The sequence below is a fragment of the Eulemur rufifrons genome, chromosome 29, assembly GCF_041146395.1.
Source record: "Eulemur rufifrons isolate Redbay chromosome 29, OSU_ERuf_1, whole genome shotgun sequence".
NCBI classification, from domain to species: Eukaryota; Metazoa; Chordata; class Mammalia; order Primates; family Lemuridae; genus Eulemur; species Eulemur rufifrons.
This window is the reverse complement of record NC_091011.1, coordinates 41,685,021-41,706,226: the sequence shown is the minus strand read 5'-3', so window position 1 is coordinate 41,706,226 and position 21,206 is coordinate 41,685,021. Positions and strand designations below refer to the sequence as shown.

Genomic DNA, 21,206 nt, shown 5'->3' with positions numbered 1-21,206 from the left:
TGCTAGTGGAGTCACTTTCAAAATTTTCCTTGGGAATCCCACTTTTTCCTCATCTGATCTGTCCCATTGGCAAGTGTGGTTCATTGTGTGTTGTCATTGTTTCTGTCTATACAAGAGACACTCCATCGAGTGTAATTGTGTGATCTTGGTGGAATGTATTTACTTTGATGTAATTAGCTATTTATTCTCACTAAATAAAGATCCTATAATTGCTCTTTGATTCAAATTTTAGAAACCATCTTCAAAAAGTTCAAAGATGTTTTAAACAATGGCAACCTTTTGGAAATAAGTCCATGGTCTCTCAGAGTGTCTGGCAAGGACAGGATGTATAGTGTATTTGTTAAATGGTCTTCTTATTTTAATAGACATGTCGTGTTTATTGGGTATGCACTATATGCATAGTTCTGTATTATATGTACGTAACCTAATTGCCTATTATAAAATATCTGAGCATAGAAATACTTTTATATAAATGAGGAAAATAGAATGACAGTAGGATCTGAATTCAGGTTTTTTTTTTCCCACTGTCTTATATTTTATTCACAGTGATTTTAGATGATGAGCCCCACGTAAAGAATATTAAAGAGAAATATGGAGCTCTTCTATTTGAGTCTCTTCCAAAAAGTCTGCTTTGGTAAAGAGGTCCAGAATATATACCAGGCAGTTTTTAGTTTTTGCATATTTATTCATAATAAAATCTAAAGGGAGGATAAATGATACTCACAAGTTCAACAAATGTTTCTTGAGTACATGTACTAAGTGTTAGAGAAATGAAAATATGACAAACGCCTTGCTTTTTAAGGAGCCTACTTTCTGAGGGATAAGTCATGCATTAATCATTTAAGTGCAAAGTAAACAGATTTTTGAACGTTTTTTTATTTTCTCTCTCATTCTAAAGTGAAAGTAAAATAGTTAAAATATAGGTGGAACGAGAGACAGATATGAGTGAGTGATGGAACATCTGCATGAAAAATAAATGAATTGCATTAGTTATAATGCGCACTACATGTACTGTTCAGTTCTTGTCCTATCTTAACACTAAATACATAGAAAGGATTTAAAAATCTAATCCTAAATGAAGAGGGAGAGAAAGGAGAGGAAAAAAATACACTTGAGCTACTTTTTCTTATGTGATTGATTGGCTTGGTGTGGTTTTGTTTTCCTCCTACTTTGAGATGTCTTTTCATTTGGAGATGTTGTTCAGTTCTTTATTCCAAATGCCCCAGCTATTCTAGGTATTGTTAATGATTACAGCTGTAGCCAAAACTATAATCTGAGATTAATTTACTCATTTCTTGGGAACTTAGGTTATACAATACTGTTTGTTTGTTAAGGGGAAAAAATTTTAACTTGGATGCTAACAGTGAACTCTGGAACTTTGTGACTTTAGTCCATTTTTATCTCCTGGCCAGGGCCATTTTGATTGAAGCACAGTTCAGTCAATAATGTCAATTGACTATTTCTGACTAAGATTATAGTGTCCAGTTTTATGGCTATTCTGGAGAAATACGGTATGATGCTATTCTAAAATGCTTCATGACACTTTTCCTTACACTTAGTCATGCCACTGGTAGTTTTGTTTTATTTCTTCAGTTGCTCTCAGTCCTTGGCAACAATTCCTGGCAATCTTTTATGCACAATATTTGTAGAATTGTCAAGGTGGAAGGTGCTCTGTGTATGCAAACACAGACTGGTGTTTTACCATGTTCTATTTTACTCCATGGCCTCTACAAAAAGTGTCATTTGTATAAGACATTTTCTTTCAGGATGTTTCCTGCAGCTTTTGGCCATTTCCAACTTTAATGAAGCATTCAATTTTGGATAAAATACTGCTTCACAGCTACATATTTGATTCTTTGGTGTCAATATTTGTGAAAGTAAATGCTAGAATAAACATCTGTTTCCTTATTTCTGAAGCCTTCGTTCTGTTAAATCTATTCTGGGTTTATTCTAGGGAAGTGTAGTTTAGTTGCGTATTTCCTAGTCAACAGCATGTTCACTATTGCTGGATTTGGGGACACAATGTAGGGGGGCGAATACAGCTCCAGGCTAGATTCAATTTACCAGGATATTTTGCATCGAGCAATCAGTGGTATGTAGACATATTTCTGTACAGATTTCCGTTTATCATTTGCCTAACACTAGTAGATTAGCTTGACTGGTAATCATATCTTACTGAGGTTAAGCAGTTACTCTTTCCCTAAACCTTTCCCCTTAATCTCTTCTACATTTAACCATGGATTTAACTGTTCACCCTATTCTTAGGCTATTATGAGCTAATCTGTAATTATTACTACATAAGCAAAGTATTTAAGTGGTTGAATCTTTTGTTTATATATTGTATGTTAAAATATATTTGGGTTTAGCATTCTACAAATTTTCAGTTTAGAGATCAAGAGAAAAGTTATTCACTTATCTAGGAGACTATTGTGTTTGCTATGTCATATAAAGTCATTATTCTTTATTCAAATAGGAGATAAGAAAGGTGATAATTTTGTAAGGAGGAGTGTCACTTTTCAGATTGTTTTTCAAAATCAGAGGAGCTGTAGTCATACAGATATCTAAATAGATTATTTTACATGGTATAATTTCATTGTTCTTTTGTAGTGATTCCATAATCAGTTCTTTCTTAGCCTTAAAAATAATTTTTAGGACTCTTTATTTTTTATTGACGTGTCTAGTAGGTAGTGGGATGATGCGGAAGGAGCTTGGTTATTTTCTTTGTTCATTATGAGGCCCTTCTAGATTTACTCATTGCGAGGAGAAACTCTTCCTCAAAGCTGTTTTCTATCTTCTCTTTTCCAGATGACCCTTTCTTCAAGTCCCTTGGTACATTGCCTCACCATTTCTCATGGCAAATACCTTTCCCCATAAAAGGAATTCTTATCCCTTGATCTCTTCCTGTGTCCTTGCTGTAGTCTTCAGTAGGATGCACTTTGGAACTTTACTCTGTGATTGTCAGCTCTGGAGGGAGGGTGTAGGCAAAAATGTGATTGATGGAGGAAATGCAAATGTTCCAATTTCAGTTTCCCCCGTGGATTGAGCAGCAGCTGATTTCTTTACTAGCTTACCTAAACTCTTTGAGGCTAGTGAACACAATAAAAATATTGTAGAGGGCTGGGTACAGTGGCTCATACCCGTGATCCCAGCACTTTGGGAGGCTGAGGCAGGAGGATGGCTTGAGGCAGGAGTTTGAGACCATCCTGGACAATACAGTGAGACCCTGCCTCCACCAAAAAAAAAATTAGCTAGGCATGGTAGGGCATGCCTGTAGTCCCAGTTACTTGGGAAGCCATGACAGGAGTATCCCTTGAGTGCAGGAGTTGAAGGTTGCAGTGAGCTATGATCACTGCTACTGTACTCCAGCCTAGGTAACAGAGCGAGACCCTGCTCAAACAAAAAAAAAAAAAAAGAGAGAGAAAAAAGGAGGAATATGGGAATTTAAAAGATATACATATATATCTATTTCTTTCTATATATATATATCTAGCTCTAGAAAGATTTTAATAACTCACATTTAGTTATCAGATATTCTGGAAATTCATGGTCTTAAATTCAAATGTGCTAAGAGAAAAACTGTATAGTTTTTATTATCCTTCTGTGGTCATTTCTTTCATTTAATGATGGAAGACTTGACTTAGAGATTCTTAGCATGCTGCTACTTTCCTTTTTCAAAGGTGCTAGGTTGAATGGCTCACACCTTCCACTAGTCCTCATGTTAATTCCTTTCCAAACTTTTGATTGAAGTGCATTCTCTGGGGTAGATTTTTCAGGAAAGACATACGAACAATATTCCTTAAGTTCTTGCTAATTTATATAGCTAGAACTCAGGTATAGTTTTTATCTGTGGCTTTTATACTTGAGGGTCACTTTACATCATTAAAATATGGGTTTTTTTTTTTTGTTATTGTTGTTGTTTGTTTGTTTGTTCGTTTTTTAGAGATAGGGTCTGACTCTTGCTCAGGCCAATCTTGAACTCCTGACCTCAAGCCATCCTCCTGCCTCTGCCTCCCAGAGTGCTAGGATTATAGGGGTGAGCTACCATGCTCAGCCCTATTAAAAAAGTGTATGATGTGTTAATCATTTTCCCCAGATATATACACATTCTTTCAGTATGTAGTTTCAAGTTATATTTTAAGAAAGTTTTAAAAATTGCAGTTCTTGGTATTCTTTTGTTCCTTTGGTCATCTTCTTCAGGGACTTCTGCTATATACATGTTGGACCTTCTTTGCATGTGTTACATACCATTTTCTCTTGAAAGCTTTTTATCTCTTCATTTTTTTAAAATTCTAAAATGTATCTTGTTTCCCGTTTTCTATTTCTGTTAAGGCATTACCCATTGTATTTACTCATTTTTGTGTTTCTTGTAACTTAGTCTTCATTCTTGAAATAAGTTTCGTTTTTTTCTAAATCTTTCCTATGTTCCAAAGTTCTAGAGTTTATTGTTAGTCCCTAAGTTAAATTTTTCTTCCTTAACAACGAAAGAGTATTATTCAATGGCCTAAGAAATAAGTGACTTAATCTCAGACTATAGTTTTGGATACAGCATACTTAGGTCACCTCTATTTTCATACCTTCCCTGCCACCAAACATATCATTTCTGAGTTTTTTTTTAATTCTGAGGTTTTTCATCACTTCTATCATTTAAAAAAGTATTTTTAGTTTATTTTGAAGTAATTATATTTCAGTTTTCATCTTCTGTGGGCATGTCTTTGTAGCACGCTTTTGTTATTCATAGGAACATTTTTTATTCCTTGTGCTCCTTTTTCCCTTATAATATAACTTTATGTGGGACAAATCTGCTGTTCTTTCTGTTGCTCATTTTTTAAGTGAAATGAATTTTTCTGTACTTTTAAGTAGGGGTTATTGTTCAGGATAGCGTTTCTAGTGTCAAGGCTGTAGTGCTCCCACTTACATTGTTTTTGTAAAGTGACTTTTAAAAATCTGCTTTGCCATCGCCCTCCTTAACTCCTTTCCCCAGCTTTTTCTCAACCTTCTCTTTTCATTGCTTCTATTGTTCTTGTTCCACTCAATTTGGCTTCAACTACCAGTAATTTCTTATCACTTTTAGACACTGTGTTGGAAGCAGTTTTTGTTAGATTTGAGAGTAGTCATATTGCTCCAGTACCTCAGGCTTTATTGAGTTGGTGTCCTCTTGCCTTCACTTGCAGATGAGATCCAGTAGAACCCTTTTCCAATTTTGTCTGCCATTATTGATTGGCCATTTACATTACCCATTAGTGATTTGCATTCTCTTGTTCTTAGGACCATCAGAAGCCTAGGAGCTTTCTTTCTGCTGTCTCTCATACAGATGCTGATAACACTATGGCCCAATAATTTTTGATGCCACTCACTTACATTTGGTGTTTTGTGGGGCTATTTTGTGACATTGTTATCTTGTAGATATAGATGCTCCTCAACTTTCAATGGACTTAAATCCTGATAAACCTGTCGTAAGTTAAAAATATCGTATGTAAACAATGCACTTACTACCCTAATAAAAACCCATCCTAAACTAAAAAGATTGTGTATTTCAAACTATTGTAAGTCTAGATGCTCCTTGACGTATGCATCGTGGGGTTACATCCTGATAGTCAAAAAAATGGCAAAGTCAACAATTCATAAGTTGAAACATTGTAAATTGGGTATCATCTGTATTGTCCTTGAGTGTTTGGTTTGGCTTTTGTCTTAGTCTGTTTTGTGTTGCTATGACAGAATACCATAGATTGAGTAATTTATGAAGAAAAGAAATTTATTTCTCACCGTTCTGGAAGCTAGAAAGTCCAGTATCAAGGTACTGGCATCTGGCGAGGGCCTTAGTGCTGGGTCATTCCATGGCAGGATAGCAAGAGAGCAAGAAAGGGTCAAACTCACTCTTGTAACAACCTACTCTCACAATAACAATATTAATCCATTTATGAGGGCAGAGCCCTCATGGCCTAATCACTTATTAATGGTCTCACTTCTTAATATAGTCACAATGGCAATTAAATTTCAACATGAGTTTTGGAGGGGACATTCAGACTGTAGCAGCTAGCTTCATTGTTGTGTTGTTAAAATCTATTTTGCCCCCATCTTCATACTGCTGGAATACTTTAACAAAACTTTTATATAAGGAACTGTCTTCAGTATTAACTTATCACTCTACATAATGAGCAGAAAATGCTACATATTAGAAACCTTCTATAATGTTAAAATAGTAACACACAGGTTAGTGTTTGAAATGAAACTGTTACCTGGACAAATATGGAGAGTATGTGTGTGTTTGTGTATCTATGTATTTCTGTATGTATGGACATCAGTTCCAAATAAAAGCGACTGAAAAATTTTAGTAGTATTCTCCACTGGAAGAATGAATTGTTTTTCTATTTGTTACTTTCTTTTTCCTCATTAAATAAAAGGTAAACTTGAGGAGAAATGCCTTTTCCTATACATCATGAAATTGGGGAAACTATTTCCTACTTTAGTTATCAAGGAGTTTGACCAATAATATTGGTTATTATTATAATGTCAAGATGTAGCCTGTTCTATTGCTTTTTTTTCTTTCAGTTTTTCTTTTTAAATTGGGATGTAATAGTGAGTCTGTCTCATTTGATCAAAAATTTTCTAAGTTCTACCGGTCCTTTAATTGAAGTTAAATTTGCAGCATTCCAGTGAAATGTTCCATTTTCTGAGTAAGGGGTATTTGTCTTTCTGTTCCTTACAATATGACTTTCCACCTTTGGTCAGTTATTTTGGTTGTTTTTATAGTTGCTAATACTTCGTGATTATTTCTTTAATATTTGAACTCAGTCGTAATAGATTCATAAAGCTGATAAACCTCCTTTTACCAATTACTGCTTTGCCAGAGTTCCTTAAAGAACTATCATTCTGTCACCAGAAAAAAAGAACTTAAAAAAAGATCTTTTTACCATATATGTAATTTTTGTAGATTCCAAATATCAGAGCTCCATCTTAATTTGTGTATTCTTCCAATGCTTGTTACCAGGCTTCTTGTGGCCATCTTAGTGAAGTTTTCTTTACAACCTTGATGCAAAAAGACACTTCTTGGGTTTTCTTTGAATACGGACTGAAGGCTTCCCTCCAAATATCCTATCCCAACTTGTGTATCATTTGACATAAGTTTATTGGGTGAGCTTGTAACCTAGAGAATCATGCCTAAATGGCTGCCTAACTACATTTTTTGTTTGTTTTTCTTGATGAACCTCAGGTTACAGGGCTGTGTCAGGCCTCATTTGGTCAGAAGCATGTTTGTTTCTCTTGTCAGCTTCTTGATTGGTTCCTTTCCAGATTTCTGCAGGGCAGCCATATGGGCATTTCTGCATGTTTTCTAGATTGCTTCTGTGGCAGGATTCCAGGTCTGGTTGATTAGTGTTTCAGAATCTACCCACCCAGAGAACTTCAGTTTTTTCCCTTTCAGTTTTATTTCAGTCAGCATGTTCAGATCTAGTGTCCTTCCTGTCTCTTATGAAGTTCATTTGAATTTGGTGATTTTATTATGTGTGGCCCACAATATTTGGCTAACTGTTCATCATTTTATATGCCAAAGAAGAAAGACCAATAAAGGCTTGGTCTAGTGCCTAGATTATGCCTGACTTTGAAAAACTAAGTCTAGTAATAATTCTATTAGTTGATAAATATAAATGTACATTAGGTTGGGTAGAATGACATACCAGTCTCTGTTCCACATTTTTTATTCTCAGTTATCTGGTTCTTAACTTTTAAAAAAATTTTATTTTGACAATCATTCTCTGTAACTATGAGGCAAGGAGAAAATTATTCATACTGTTTGTAGTGATAATAAATTAAAAGCTGTGGCTTTCAGGGTATTAGCTCTCGTTACAGAAATACTCACACCTCTATTAACAAAATAGAGTGTTAGCAAATTTATGCTTAACCTTAGTGAACCCATAGGAAAATTCCCCACCTGTATTTATTTATGGCTATTTTTAATCTCAGGTAGATTAGGAACTGTATCATTTTCCGGATATTTTGAAGTTGAAGAAAAGCAACCTAATGCCTTATATTCAGTCTCTTCTCAATGAATTTATTTTTATTTCAATGAGTATTGAAATATGTATAAGTTAAGTTAAACATCAGGAAAAACTTATTGACTATCTTTTAAAAAGATAAAGTATAATATTTTCAGACTCAGGCTAAAATTCTTTAATCTTATTAAATTATTAAAATCTAAATTTCATGTTGTTTATATGTTAGAGCAGTTTTTGATTTAATTTTGCTCTGGCACTTTCATTTCATGAGAGAACCTACTTAAGTTGTATTTTTTATACTTTCTTATATTTTCCAGGAAGTAACTTTTATTGCAGTTAACTTTAATTTGTATGCAGAATGCTCTATTTTGGTGGTTTCATCTTTTTCAAAAGAAGCTAAACTGAACTTTATCTTTCCAGTGTTCCTAAGCATTCTCCCTTAGAGTTCTCTGTATTTAAGTTTAAAGGTTCTCATTGCCATGGCCAACACTGAGTTTAGAAAGTGACCTTTAGAAGGAGCTGACTAGATGTTTAAATTTATTAGATCTAAAAGTTTAGCTGCCAGTTGCAGATTTCAAAGAATGGGTTGATTTTTTTTTTTTTTTTTTTTTTTTGCAGCAGGATATTTTTTGGAGTCTGTAGTCAGACTTCTAATTCCTCTAAATAATTTATTGTCAAAAAAAAGGTTTTATTTTTGAGCACCCAGTTCCTCAAGGATCTACTCCCAATCCTTCAGACATTGGTTCTTAAGCTTTTTTAGCAGCATGTAGTGTAACCTGAGATGCTTATTAAAAATTCACATTTTGGCTGGGTGCCATGGATCATGCCTATATAATCTTGACACTTTGGAAGGACAAGGTGAGAGGATCCCTTGAGGCCAGGAGTTTGAGACCAGCCTGGGCAACATAGCGAGACCCAGTCTCTACAAAAACATTTTAAAAAAATTAACCAGACGTGGTGGTGCGTGCCTGTAGTCCCACTACTTGGGAGGCTGAGGTGAGAGGATCACTCGTGTTTGAGGCTGCAGTGAGCTCTGATCACACCACTGCACTCCAGCCTAGGCGACAGAGTGAGACCCTGTTTCTAAAAAAGAATCCAAAAAAACCAACAAACAAAAAACATAAAAATTCAGATTTCTTGGTCTCACTTCCAGAGAGTCTCATATCATTGATGAGAAGTTGGGCCCAGAAATCTGCATTTTTAACAAGTTTTTCAAGCTTTTAGAAACATTGTTTTAAGACCTCAGTGCTTCCCAAATTTGATGATGCATCTGAATCTGTCTGTTTTGTTTTAAAAAATTATTAATTCCTGGTTCCACCCTATAACTATTTAATCAGAATCTCTGGGAGTGAGGACCTGGAACTTGAATTTTTAACAAGCTGTCTTGTGGTCCTTAACATAGAAAACCGCATCTCAGGATCCCAAGCTTGAGATCCATTGCTTAGTCTGCGTATGAGTTGACTGAGTAGAGCCTTTTACCTTTATGTTCTAAGATCTTCCAAGTTGTAATTTCTGGGTGAAATATTAAACAGCTGTTTCTTTTACTTCTCAGACATACCACATGTTGACACTGCAGTGGCCAAAAAGCATTGCCAATTTTTAAAAACATTCTTTAACATTTTTTTTTATCAATACTAGATAATTTACACACTAAGTAATTGGGACTTAATGGCTCTTTTTGTTTTGGACATTAACAAAGTCAGCTTATAGACATGATTATTTTTGATATGTTGACTGTCATGGGATAAAAAGTTTTCACACTCTTTAAGAACTTAAATTCAAGATGTTCACTTTGTTATTATTGGCTAGTATTATTAATGTGATATTTTTATATAAAAGGTAGTTATTAATATGACTTCTGTGTAGTAAAAAACTGGAAAAAATTGATATTAGTACTTAGTTATCTTAAGCATTTTGCTGAACTGTATAGTTTAGGATTATGTACAATTAGAAGCAGTGATAGATTTTGAATAAAGTAAGAAGCAGTTTATTCTCTGTCCAAGAAAAGAATGTGAGCTCTTTGTTTATTGTATATGTTAGTTTACATTATGTTTGGCTACATTATGGCACTCAAAACTGTGGCATCTTCTTTACCAGTTGGTATAACTGTAGTTTAGAGGGTGTGGCAGCTTGTGTCATATCTCACCATAGTTAAAGCTCTTCAAGTTTCTAACATTCTCTAAATTTTCTTTAACTTGTGGAAATTCCACTTAATTTTGTTAACTTTCCACTGGAGATTAGCTTCTTCAGACATCAGATTTTCAAACTCACTATTCAGTCAATCTTCAGTAATTGCCACTAAAGTAAAAATTGTTGCTGGGGACAAATTATTCAGGCATCATATTGCTTTGGCAGTTATATTTTAAAGAATTTTTTGCCTGTTTAGGATAGTGACTGGTTTGCTATTCAGATTCAAAGTTATCTAATATGGTTTCTTGTCTTTAAACCCATTTTAATATTATTAAAGTAGAATTTCCAGTTGGCTGCTAGAGAGCAAGTATTTTGTGTAGTCCTAAGTAGGTACCACAGAGGAGCCTCAGGCCTACCAACTACTGCTGCATGTGGCTCCCTACTGGGGAAGGGGTTAGGGGAAGGAGGAAGGGAAAGTACAACTTGTAGGTGAATGTAATGGGAAGGCCTTTTTTTAGACCTCTGTTATGAACAATCATTTTCTGGAACCAAGAATCATAATAATACTGGGATTTGGAAAAGAATCGTCTACCATTTTATAATAGGTATGCTTTTTTTAACTGTCAAATTTTATTGCTGAATTTATATAGTATTCTTTTATCCTCAGATATTTAAGGGGGAGATACTAGCATCTAACTAACATGACATGGCAAGAATCTTATTACTCCGTGAAAGTTCCCTTGGTATATTTATAGAGCAGCATTGTTGCTGTTTGCTGTCTAGTTTATTTTTTGCCTTGATTGCCTTCCTGTCCTTCATTGGTGTGCATGTGCCATACATATACTGCTTTACATTATAATTTAATTCCGTATATCGTGTCTCCTTCAACCAGGATGTAAATTCTTTGAGGGTAGTAAAAGAGTTTGAAACTTATTTTGTAGTTCTTCTCCCTAGTACCTGGAACAGTGCTTTCCATATAGTAGGCATTCAGCAAGTTTTGTTTAGTAATAATGATTACCTGGTTTTGCCACTTTAGGAAGGTACTGTTTTCCTGATGCATGTTTAGCTTAGGTAATGATGATATGTGTTTGTTTAATTGATTTTCTTTTATATTTTATATATATGATTAAGTGTTTAATTTAGCAACTTTATTAAGTTATTCAAGCTATTGTAATTAATCTGAAGATTGTTTGACTATACTAATTTATGTTTCTTGTTGATAAAAGTGTCTTCTTGTTTGATCTACTTGAATTGAGGTTAATTTTTTTAATTAATAGAGACATATTATGCTCACTCAATCCAAAACAAATGTATATGTAATCATGAAACAAGAAACAGTTTATTGTGTTGAATGTATAAATAATGCAAAACCATGTTGACTTTTCTTATTGCACTGAAATGTAAAAACTGAATTGGTGGGAGATAATACCACAAATCAAAGAAATAAAAATTCAGGGGCAACAAGGCTTAGATGTTGAGACAGTCAACTAACTCATTGGAATCATAGTTTGGATAATATGAACAAGTCAATATGTTGAAATAGTATTGCACTATTTATGATAAATGTTTTGATAGATCTAAGGCTCTTGTGGTATTTGATAAATGGAGTTATTATGGCTAATTATATCTTGGAATAGTACTATCATTGTCAGTATTTAAACCTATTCAGAATTTTTACCCTTCAAGTAATTTACATAGAAATTTCTAACTACTCTATGCTTTGAAATTTTCCTGGTGAAAGTAATAGTGAGAATCTCTTTTAAAGTATGATTGAAATATAGCTTTTCAAGTATATTTGCCTGAAATACTTGAATTTTTTTAAAAATCATGAGTGGTAGAGTTAATTTTATTAACTCTATGGACACTGTCCCATCCTAACTTTTTCTTTTTAAGACATTTTTGGGTTTTGTTTCTGTTGGTAATGTATGGTGCTTGTCTATACATTCTTACACATTTAAGGATTAGGGTTATGGTCACAGAATTAGGTAAAGCTAACTGGCTAACCTACAGATTGAACTGAGCCTTCAGTTCCAGGTGCTTTATCCTAGTAGTCTTCATATTGAAGTAAGGTCACTTATTGCAGTACAGGAAGAAAATGTAGTTTCTCTGTTTTTTATTTCATAGGTATAAATTTCCATTTTGTCTGCCTTATAATATATAACATGTGAGCAATATCATACATATTCAGCTTATAAATAAATACACATGCTGCATGCCTGTATGTTTACCAGTAGGAATACTTAGTCAATATAACTTGAAGACCATAGTTCTAACATAGTATTAATAGCTAATTATAGAGACTGGACACTAAGGGGAGAGCATGTGATCTTTTCAAAGTGGTAGACAAAGATCCGATGATTAAAAATACAGTAAAAGAAAAATTAGTGATTATAGATTAGAATATTATATAGACCAAGAAGCTCAATTATAGATTATTCATATATTTAATTCATTATAACACATTAAAATCTCTGTTGTTTACTTACCAAACTAAAAGGTGTTTTAATGGCTAAATAGACTACATACAATTTTTCAAACAGTTAGGAGCAGTTTAAGTATAGGCACAAGTTTTTTACATGTAATGGTTTTTCATTTTCTGATTATAGCTGACTTATGTTTTTAGGTTACTGGTCAACTGCTATAAATGTTGATTCTGTTTTTCAAGGGATAATTTGTTTTTGTATTTTATTTTTTGGTAGAAGGAATGTAAAATAACTTTAAAATTTTAAACAAATCATTATAAATCAGATTTTTAGGGGATATGTTAATTTTCTGTGTTTCCCAAAGTTGCTACAATTAGTAGATACTGCTTTTATAACCAAGAAAAATATTTAAAAGAATTAGTAGAAATAAATTCTAGTAGTAGAACTGAAAATAGTTTACATATCTTCCAGATTACCTATGATGGGGAGAGGTGGTGAGAAGGGAGAAAAAGAAACAAATTATAAAACAAAAAACAAGTAGCAAGGAAGCATTACACAATAGGGAAAAAAAATTACATGACAAGTTAAACTAAATTTGTTATAACAATAAATATAAGTGAGATAAATTCACCTTTTACAATGGGAAGGCCTACTACAAAGTTTTTTTTCAGAAAATATAATGACGTACTATATATAAGAGATGCACATAAAACAAAATGATTCAAAGAACTTGAAAATGAAAGGATAGGCATATCAAATTATAACAAAAAGTGTAGAAAGGAGATCATAATGTTTGACAACATTTAAAAAGTAATAAATGGGACATATAATGATATGATATAATGATATAAGCCATAGTGATGATGTTAAGAATCTGTATGTACCAAATTATACAGAACTAATATACAAATGTCAAAAGTGTGCAAAAAATAAAGAGAACTTACAGAACTGAGGGGATTAGAGATTTTAGAGTACTTTTTAAAGTCTGTGACAGATCAATATAATTATATTATTCTTGTATCCTGTATTTTAATTTAATTCAGTTGAAATACAAGACAAATAAGGAACTGTATGTTCTGAAAACAAAATGTATTTTCTCCATGACTCCTGAAATGTTTATAAAAGTTGACCACGTTTTTGGTCACAGAGAAAAATTTCAGGTAATTCCAAAGAGTAGTAATAGGTCACACTGGATTCTCTGCCATAAAATTAGAGCTAAGTAATAAAGATAAGGAGGAAGTTTGGTAATTTTCAGATCTTTTCTAATAACTGGTGGGTCAAAGAAGAAATCAAAACTGCAGTTGTAAGATATTGTCTGGATAATATGGCAATGTTACAGTGTACTGCAGTTTTTTTTTGTTTTTCTGGTGAACTAATTGTGTATTCTGGTTCAAGAAGGTAGTTGAAGGATAGGATTCAATAACATGTTTCTTGACCTTCTGTACTATGCAAGGCATTTTGTTTAATGTGAGATATGACTCTGAATGAGACTCTGGTCCTTGGGAACTTGTAATCCATTGGACTTTCTTATAGATTGCATAGTAATAGTAAATTATTTGAGATGGATATATGGAAAATCCTCTGTAGTTTCTTTATAGGTTTGGTGTTCAGTGTGATAATTTTAACTTTTAACAGAGATACTTAACACATTTATTGCCATATGAGTTATATTTGTCTCATGCTAGTTTTGCGCCTGGGGCCCTGTGAACCATATGTAGCTTACACACCTCTTTACCTTTGGAGCGGCGTGAACTATTTTTCAAGTTACGTGTAAGTCATGCACAGAAAACAATAAAAAATAACAAATTTTTCATTAAATTAGAAAGGATTGTTTTGTTTTTGAAGTTTTTATTCTATTTTCATAATAAAACACCATGGCCCCAAGGAAAAAAAATTTTTTTCTAGTGTGACGTCAATGTGTTAAATGATACCCATATCCGGAGGAGAAGTAGATTGTTACAGAGATTTTGGTTCCTTTTTATGTCTGTCCCTGTTAGCATCTCTCTTTCATTGAATAGTATCCCCTCTAGGCTTCAAATACTTCATCAGTAAATGAGAAAGTTGAATTAAAATATAAAGTCCTTGATACATGTTATTTTTGTGTAGCTGTGAATAAATTCATTAAGTAAGTATTGAACATCAACTCCTTTTCAGTCTGTAGGGTTTGAACTTATGTTCTGACATTGGGGCAGTTTTCACGGAGGCAGTGTGACATCTGAGTTGGTCTTGAAGATAGATTAAGAATTTGTCAAATGGCCAAAGAAGAAGAGAGTTCTTGGCTCAGGAAATAGAATGCACAGAGGGTACATTTTACTTTTGGACAAATAGAAGTCATTTGTGTGACAGTTAGCATGGGCTTATGGAAGAGTAGCAAGGATGTTAAACTTTGAGGTATATGGGATCCAAATTGTGAAAGCTTATTATGTCATACCAGATAATGTGGGCTTTAAGTTAAAGACAATGACTAACCATATAAATGTTTTTTTAGCAGGGGTGGGGGATGGCACTGGAAGATTTAGTTGAGATGGATGCAGAGATAGCAGTTAGAAAGCTGGTGAGATGGGCTGGAGTCTTAATTAAAGTAATGGCAATGGAGATGATATATAGATTTTATTATAGTACAAGCCTCTAAAATGGATGGGCTTCATAGCATCTGTGAAAGCCCTGGTAATGTATATAAGATTCAATGTATGAGTATATTTTCCTTGGGAAGTGGTTCATAAATTTCATCAGCTCTTATAATAGGGCTATTAGGATAAATATATATTATAGGGAAAATTGGCAGAATGACATTCTATAAAATATGAAATTTAAATAATTTTAAAATTTACTAACAGCTAATCTCTTTTTCACTTTTTCTAGTGGACAGGCCCAAATCTCAGCAAGTCCGAACATCTAGTACAATAAGGCGAACCTCCTCTTTGGATACGATAACAGGACCTTACCTCACAGGACAGTGGCCACGGGATCCTCATGTTCACTACCCTTCATGCATGAAAGATAAAGCTACTCAGGTAAAATAAGCAAATCAAAATCAGCTTATTATCCTGTACTTCTGTTTTGGTCACAGTAAAGAAAATGTAATCATGTTTTCCCAAATTTGAAATACATCCAATCAAAGAAGAAATTCATTGCTTTAAATAAACTCTATAATAATTGTTTTTTGTTTTCTTGGTTTTAGAAATTTTAGAATTATTTAATATTTAATAAGTAGCACATCAGTGTATATTGTATGGTTTTAGAGACTTATAATTTTAAGAATTGCTTTCCAATAGATATTAAAATAGTGACTAGTAACCATTTTAGAAAATATAAGTATTTTTTGAAGAAAATTTTGCATAGTTTTGAAAATAATTTATAAAGTATTAACACATGGCTAACAAAATTTATATTGAGGGATTTTTTTTTTTTTTCTGTTTAAAGCCAAGACCAAAAGCCTTGTGGAAAAAATAGAAAGTTTGCTATCGTTCACACTTTTCCTATTTGTGGGAGGATCCCCAAGTTTTTGATTTGAAAAGCTTTTCCTTCCATATCAGAAAAAGATCCAGAAGCATCTTTATTCCTGATTATCTGAGTGCTTGGCCATATCTTCATGACAACAGTCAATCAGCATTTATTGGTATTATGAAGAATACTAAAAATATCAGAGATGGACATTGGCCTTAAAGAACCTGTAGCATAGTTAGGAAGGTAAAATGTAAATTTATCAAAATGGGTAATAACAGATAGTCTATCATTAGGTGTTAGGTAAATGGAACATGTGTTAATAAATGTGAGTGTATTCAAAGGAAGAAGAACATTTTGGGCTTTGTAGGGTAGGGAAATAGAAGGATTAGAGTTTCATGTTTGAAGAATGAGGAAAAAGAAAGGGGGAAGAGAATTTTGGACATGATCTATGAAAACCCTACTTCTCAATTTTTGTGATTTTCTCAGTCAAGCTTGAAACTGTGAAATTAACTTCTTTATCATTTGTGTTGTTAATTCTGCCCTTGTAATATTTTATACCTCCCTAGTCTTTGCATTCCATTCTTTGTTTAGTGGCAAAAAGGATAAGTTTGATGAGGCAGGCAGTAAAGATAACTAGCAAAACTTAGGGATGTGGCCTTGGACAGTTGGAGAGAGATACGGACACAGATAATTCAGAACCATCTTTCTGGAGGGGTTGTATTCACACATGTTATAAAGTGTATATAAAGAAAGAAAGTTAAGTGACAGACTTAGTTTTTAGAAATGTATACAAGGGAGAAAGAGAAAACTATTCATCGGGAAGCAACAAAAGGAGGAGGGAGTTAATATTTATTAACTGTGTACCATGTACTGTTTTATAACCTGTATTTCATTTAATTCATTTAACACGGTAACATTACACAGATGGGGAAGCAGAAACTCAGGAAAGTTAAATGACCTATCAGGGAACATAAAGCTAGAAAGTGTGGGAGCCAGATTGCTAACACAGGTTAATCTGTTAACTGAGCTTCAGTTTTATTATTATGAAAACAGGGTTATAGGATAAATGGTATAGTGTGACTATCTATCTCACCTAGTGCAGTAACTGGCACCTTACTAAAAAAATGGTAGCTATTCTTTTTAAATTGCAGAAAACCCCACCACAAACCCTTTTATTGAATGAATGCTTTGTGCAGACACTACCAGAAACACTATTTATTCTTCACAAAAACTCTGAGAAAGAAGAGGAGCCAGAGAAAAAGCCAAAGGCTGGGAGAAAAACTAGAATAGTGTAGCCTTAAAAGTCAAGGAAGAGGCCAGGCACGGTGACTCATGCCTGTAATCCTAGCACTCTGGGAGGCCAAGGCGGGAGGATCGCTCGAGGTCAGGAGTTTGAGACCAGCCTGAGCAAGAACGAGACCCCATCTCTACTAAAAATAAAAAGAAATGATCTGGACAGCTAAAAGTATATATACAGAAAAAAGTTAGCCGGGCATGGTGGCTCATGCCTATAGTCCCAGTTACTCGGGAGGCTGAGGCAGAAGGATTGCTTAAGCCCAGGAGTTTGAGGTTGCTGTGAGCTAGGCTGATGCCACGGCACTCTAGCCCGGGCAACAGAGTAAGACTGTCCCAAAAAAAAAAAAAAAAAAAAAAAAGTCAAGGGAGAAAGTTATTCTAAGAAAGGAAAAATTGTTGACAGTATCAAATGCTAAAGAGAGGTTATAGAGAATAAGGACTAGATTTAGGGATGAGGAGCACATTGGAGGGTACAATATTGGTGATATGGTAGAATAGGAAACCAGGTATTTGGGAGTGATGAAGAAAGTGATACGGAGGTAGAGAAAAAGAGCACTGTATAGATAGATTTCTTATGCATATCTACTTCTTTATCTGTGTGGTGGGGTTAATGAAACCTAATTCATGTTATTGTTACATGATTAAATAGGGTAATTTGAAAATGTGGCAAATACTATCTACATGTTAGGTTATTAATAGTAGATGTAGATAAGCCTACTGGTAGCATTTTCAGGGTCTGCACCAAATATAAAGACTCATATACCTTATGTGTTTAAGTTAAATGAACAAACTATTAAATAACATATATTTTGCTCTCCTACTTTGACAAATAAATCTTCATATGGACTTGGAAGATCAGGTATTTAAACTAGGAAATTTTGAATTCTTGGGGGTCACATGCCAGAATGTGTCTACATGGGCCAAGCCCACCCCACCCTCTGAGCCAAGTCCTGTTCTCTTCCTATTCCACATTTTATTCTGTACTTTGAGGTAACTTTACACATACACTTACACCCCCAGTCCTCACATTAAAATTGCATCCATTCCTGCTTAGGAAGTAAGACCCCAGAATAGGTGTTTGCAGACCTTGGAAGGCAGGCTTGCTGCTATTTGGGCAGGGAATTCCTGGTCCTAAATTACCCAGAACATAGTCTACAACAGGGCCTGGGCTCATGGTGTGCATGTATTTTGGACCCAAGGTCTCTTCACCCCATGGGGAGGGGTGGGCCAGAGCAATTTCCCCTATATCTTAAGCCCAGGATAGGGCCTTGTCTTTCCTGGGTCTGGATGTAGGTCATTTATTTGAAAAGCTTTGCCTTGAAAAGAAGCTAAAATATAGGCCTCATTTTACAGATAAAGAACCTGAGGCTTAGAGAAGTAATTTGTACATAGTTGCCTAGCTAGTTAAGTATGAAGAGATTTGAACCCAGACCTGACTGATTTCAATGCTTTTTGCTTTTTCTCCAGCTCCCCATTGTCTTTCATAGCAATCACTGATACACATACCACTTAACCTGCTGCTTGCCTCACAACATAAGAAATGGTCTTTCCCGAAGCATCTATTAGTTTAACTGAAGATACAAGAGATAAACACCAGGGATGGTTTTTATGGCCACGTCCATTTCTCCGGGCTCTCAAATTCTTGGGGAGGGAAGAAGTAGTTTTTGTTTACTTAGTGGGTGTTAGTGGAGGGGAGGTGATATACTCAGCTGCTACAGATGTTAAACACCTGGACTGTCTGGTCTTGGTGGAGGATGTTTCCAGTATCTTCTTCCTTTTTGTATTTGTGTTTTAACTACCTTAATCATTGAGGGCTAGAAATAAAATTTTTAGTATTGTTTAATACATTTTATATTTGGGTCTTTAAAAAAAAGTAGCATAGTGTTGTGAAAAGACTGGACTTTGGAGGCAGATCTTATATTCAAATCAAGGCCCACTAGGAGAGAACTTTGTGGGATGATGAAAATGTTGTATATCACTTTAAAAATTAATTAATTTTAATTGACAAGTAAAAATTGTTTACATTTATGATGTACATGATGTTTTGATATAGTCATACATTTGAAGTGACTAAATCAAACCATTTAACACATATATGCTATGCATTACCTCACATATAATTTTTTTTTGTGGTGAGAACACTTAAAATCTACTCTTACCAGTTTTCAAATATACAATATATTGTTACTAACTTTAGTCACCATAATGTACAATCGATTTCTTAAAGTTAACTCTCTTAATGGAAATTTTGTGTCCTTTGACCAGCATCCCCCCATGCTCTCCAACCCTGAGCCTCTGGTGACCAACATTTTACTCTCTATTTCTATTAGTTAAGTGTCGTATAGCTCAATAAAGGTTGGGTTACCTGGGTGAATGCATTTATCAGAACTTACCCAAGTGTACATGTGGGCATTTTACTATATAACTTCAACTTTAAAAATATAGGATATGAGCAAAAAACAACTGAACTCTGAGATATTGAGGGATGAAGTATACTGCTGTCTTCAACTTACTTTGAAGTGAATCAAATTAAGATCAATTGATTGGATGGATAGATGGATAAATATGTGATGAAGCAAATATAGCAAAATGCTATATATAGAATCTGAGTATTGGCTTTATTGGTATTCATTGAACAGTTTGTTAACTGTTCTTTTTGAAATTTTTCTTAATAAAATGTTTAAAAAATTATAGTTTACTGAATTAACTGCTTTGTGGCCCAGACTTTAGTTTCCTTTTCTGTAAATTGAAGTTAATAACGCCTGATTCACACATATATTCTGAGGATTAAAAGATATAGCTTTATATTTTTAAGGCCTCTGAAGAAATGGATCATTGCCAGCTTATTAGAATAGTATGTTTGGCTTAGTAGAAAGAAAAACTAGAAACCATTTGTGGAATTTAATATTACTTTATTACTTTAGCCTTGTAGATACAACTCTTTTTTTAAACAAAAATTTATTACCAACTCTTAAAATTGAACTTGCAGTTAAGGTTACTTTAATAAGACAGTAGCAGTTCTTCAGTCTTCACCCCATAGCCTTAAGTATAATCTGTAGGAAAATTTTAAATTCTGCACTTGGGTGTGTTTTTAAAGATGAAAGTAATATGTTTTCTTTGTAAAGTGGTCAAACAATAAAAATAGTATATAAAGGAATAAGCAAAGGTGTTTCTACAACTTCCCAGGTATTCGGTGATTAGGGCTGTTCACAAATATTGACATTCTCTCTCCTTGGCACATGATAGGATTTTATTAATACTTCTCTGCCCACTTGAAGTTAAGTGTGGCTATGAGACTTACTTTGGGAAGAACCTTTAAAGAGTTGACAAGGGGAAGTAACAGTGTTCACTCTTACTCTGTCCATCTGGGTGACTGAGTAACTGTGACAAGCATAGCCTTCATAGTGACTCATACATGTAATCTGAGCCATACATGTAGTTTTAAGCCATTATGATCTGGAGGTTGAGTTGTTACTATCGGGTAAGCTAGTCTCTACTGACTAATGTACAATGTATAACCCCTTTTAACAAATTTTTATAGGCCTTTTGGAGCAGAGTATTTTTTTCGTAATTAAAAACTTTGAAAAGATTCAGTATAAATACAAAGTCAGTATCAAAATAGAATGAAAGGAAAAAACTGAGTACTAGAAGTGATGTTTTTCCCATTAGAGTTTTGTCATTTACTTAATTAACTTTTTTTCTTACTTTTTTTAAAAACAGAATCTTAATAGTTTATTGTCCTGTTACACCTTTCCTTGAGTTTTACAGACCTTAATCTCTTTTATCTGGGACAGTCGGAAGCAGTTTTCTCCGCGTGAGTAGTCCATCCAAAACAGCCCCTGAACAGGCTACCTCAGGTTCAAGTAGTCATCTCTTCTGAAATGTCTGTTAAACTAGACTTGATGTTGTAAAACTGCTG

At 34.0% G+C, this 21,206-nt stretch overlaps 1 protein-coding gene across 2 annotated transcripts in view; it reads left to right on the top strand.

Moving 5' to 3' along the window:
• The window catches only part of GLCCI1 (glucocorticoid induced 1), an 83,682-nt gene that overhangs the window by 16,978 nt on the left and 45,498 nt on the right, over positions 1-21,206 (top strand). For both annotated transcript variants that reach the window (XM_069461880.1, XM_069461881.1), the window contains exon 2: positions 15,407-15,558. In XM_069461880.1, the coding sequence (XP_069317981.1) occupies positions 15,407-15,558 (152 nt within the window). The remainder of the gene's footprint in view (positions 1-15,406; positions 15,559-21,206) is intronic.